Below are 2,500 nucleotides of genomic sequence, written 5' to 3'. Positions count from 1 at the left end.
ACAACAATAATATAATTAATCTTATTATGAAAGGAGGTTGGTATAATAATAATAATAATAATAATAATAATAATAATAATAATAATAATATGATAGAGGAGGTTGGAATAATAATAATAATAATAATAATAATAATAATAATAATATTCATCTTATTATGAAAGAAGAGGTTGGAATCGTAATAATAATAATAAGAAGAAGAAGATGTTGAGCTGGGCATCCAACAAATGATGATGATGATGATTAATAATAATAATAATAATAGTAATAAATTAATAATTTACTATAATATTGCTTACACGACGTCCGGACTCAGGATTTCCAGGCCGGGAGGAAGAGGATATAAAGCCAGGATCTTCTCCCAGAGATCCGCTAGCCAGGGATCCACCGCGGCGTCCGGCCTGCAGGAGGAGAGAAAGGGATCCAGCGGTCATTAATAATAATAATAATAAATTTTAGCATCTTCAGGGAAAATCTCAGCATATTCAGGGCATGTAGCCTGACACCGAATTTTAGAAAATAAAATTTAATAGAATAATAACAACAACAACAACAACAACAACAACAATAATATAACATAATATAAAATAATAATAATAATAAATCATAATATAATAAAATAACAACGACAACAATAATAACAATAATATAACATAATTTAATAAAATAAGAGTAATATAACATAACATAATTTAATAAAATAATAATATAACATTGATTTAATAAAATAATAATAATAATAACAATAACAGCAATAATATAATATAAAATAATAATAATAAAAAACATAATAAAATAACAACAATAATAACAATAATAAAACATATAATAATAAATAGTAATAATAACAATAATAATAATAACAATAACAATAATATAACATAATAATATAACAATGAAATTTAATAAAATAATAATAATAATAATAATAATAATAGCAATAATATAACATAATATAAAATAATAGTGACAATAATAAAATATGACATAATAAAATAAAATAATAATAACAATAACAATAATATAAAATAATAATAATAAAATTAATAATAATAATAATAATAATAATAATAATAATAATAATAATAACAACATAATCAACCTGACCCCGAATTTCACCTCTCAGTATATTCAGGGTAAAAAGAGGCACCCGGCCGGCTCATCCAGACGCACCCCGAACTTTAATCATAATAATCAGAATATTAAGAATAATAATATAAATAACATTCATATTAATAACATTAATCATATTAATAATATCAATAATATCAATAATATCATCGATAACATCAAAATTATTAATATTAATAATATGAATAGTAATATAGTATTAATATTAATATTAATATTAATATTAATATTAATAATAATAATAATAATAATAATAATAATAATAATAATCGACTCACCCCAAATCGTGCTGGTCGTCCCCCAAAGCGGGCGGAACTAGTGGGCAGCCCCCCAACTGGCCAAGCCGCTTGTGCAGTTTTTTGGCCACAAAATTGAACCTGGGGGAAAAAACAAATTAAAATAAAATAATAATTAAATTAAAATAAATCCCAAATTCCCCCCTGAAAATAATAAATCCCAAAATCCCAGATTTCCCCAGTTTTTCCAACCCCCCGAATTTCCCATTTTTCCCAATTTCCCCCCGGATTTTCCCATGTTTTCCCCCAGATTTTCCCGGTTTTCTCAAACTTCCCCCTGGATTTTAGGATTTCCCACCCGGATTGTTCCATTTTTTTCCAATTTCCCCTTGGATTTCCCCATTTCCCCCCATTTTTCTCGGGATTTCCCCCTAGATTTTCCCGGATATTCCATTATTTTCCCAGATTTCCCCAGTTTTTCCAACCCCCCCCCCCAAATTTCCCATTTCCCCCCTGGATTTTATGATTCCCCCCCGGATTATCCCATTTTTTTCCAATTTCCCCCCAGATTTTCCCGGATATTCCATTATTTTCCCAGATTTTTTCCAACCCCCCCCCCCGAATTTCCCATTTTTTCCAATTTCCGCCTGGATTTTCCCATTTCCGCCCGGATTTTCCCATTTCCCCCCAGATTTCCCCGGATTGCTCCATTTTTTTCCAATTTCCCCTTGGATTTCCCCGTTTCCCCCCATTTTTCTCGGGATTTTCCCATTCCCCCCCCCCAGATTTTTTCTGATTTCCCCATTTTCCCCCATTTTTCTCGGGATTTCCCCCCAGATTTTCCCGGATATTCCATTATTTTCCCAGATTTTCCCGGTTTTTTCAAACTTCCCCCTGGATTTTCTGACCCCCCCGTCGGATTATCCCATTTTTCCCCCAATTTCCCCTGGATTTTCCCATGTTTTCCAATCCCCCCCCCCAGATTTCCCCCCTGGATTTTATTATTTCCCCCCGGATTATCCCATTTTTTGCAATTTCCCCTTGGATTGCCCCATTTTTTCCCATTTTTCTCGGGATTTTCCAATTTCCCCCGATTTTCTGACCCCCCCGATTATCCCATGTTTTCCAATCCC

General features: G+C 31.5%; 1 protein-coding gene across 1 annotated transcript in view; it reads right to left on the bottom strand.

Moving 5' to 3' along the window:
- The window catches only part of NDOR1 (NADPH dependent diflavin oxidoreductase 1), a 24,070-nt gene that overhangs the window by 15,524 nt on the left and 6,046 nt on the right, over window positions 1-2,500 (bottom strand). Inside the window, exons 3-4 of the mRNA XM_083484525.1 lie at window positions 1,410-1,508; window positions 300-401 (exon numbers count right to left, since the gene is read on the bottom strand). Coding sequence (XP_083340651.1) covers window positions 300-401; window positions 1,410-1,508 — 201 coding nt within the window. The remainder of the gene's footprint in view (window positions 1-299; window positions 402-1,409; window positions 1,509-2,500) is intronic.

The sequence above is a fragment of the Podarcis liolepis genome, assembly GCF_965112155.1.
Source record: "Podarcis liolepis genome assembly, chromosome: Z".
Taxonomy (NCBI): Eukaryota; Metazoa; Chordata; class Lepidosauria; order Squamata; family Lacertidae; genus Podarcis; species Podarcis liolepis.
This window is presented reverse-complemented; position numbering and strand designations above follow the sequence as displayed.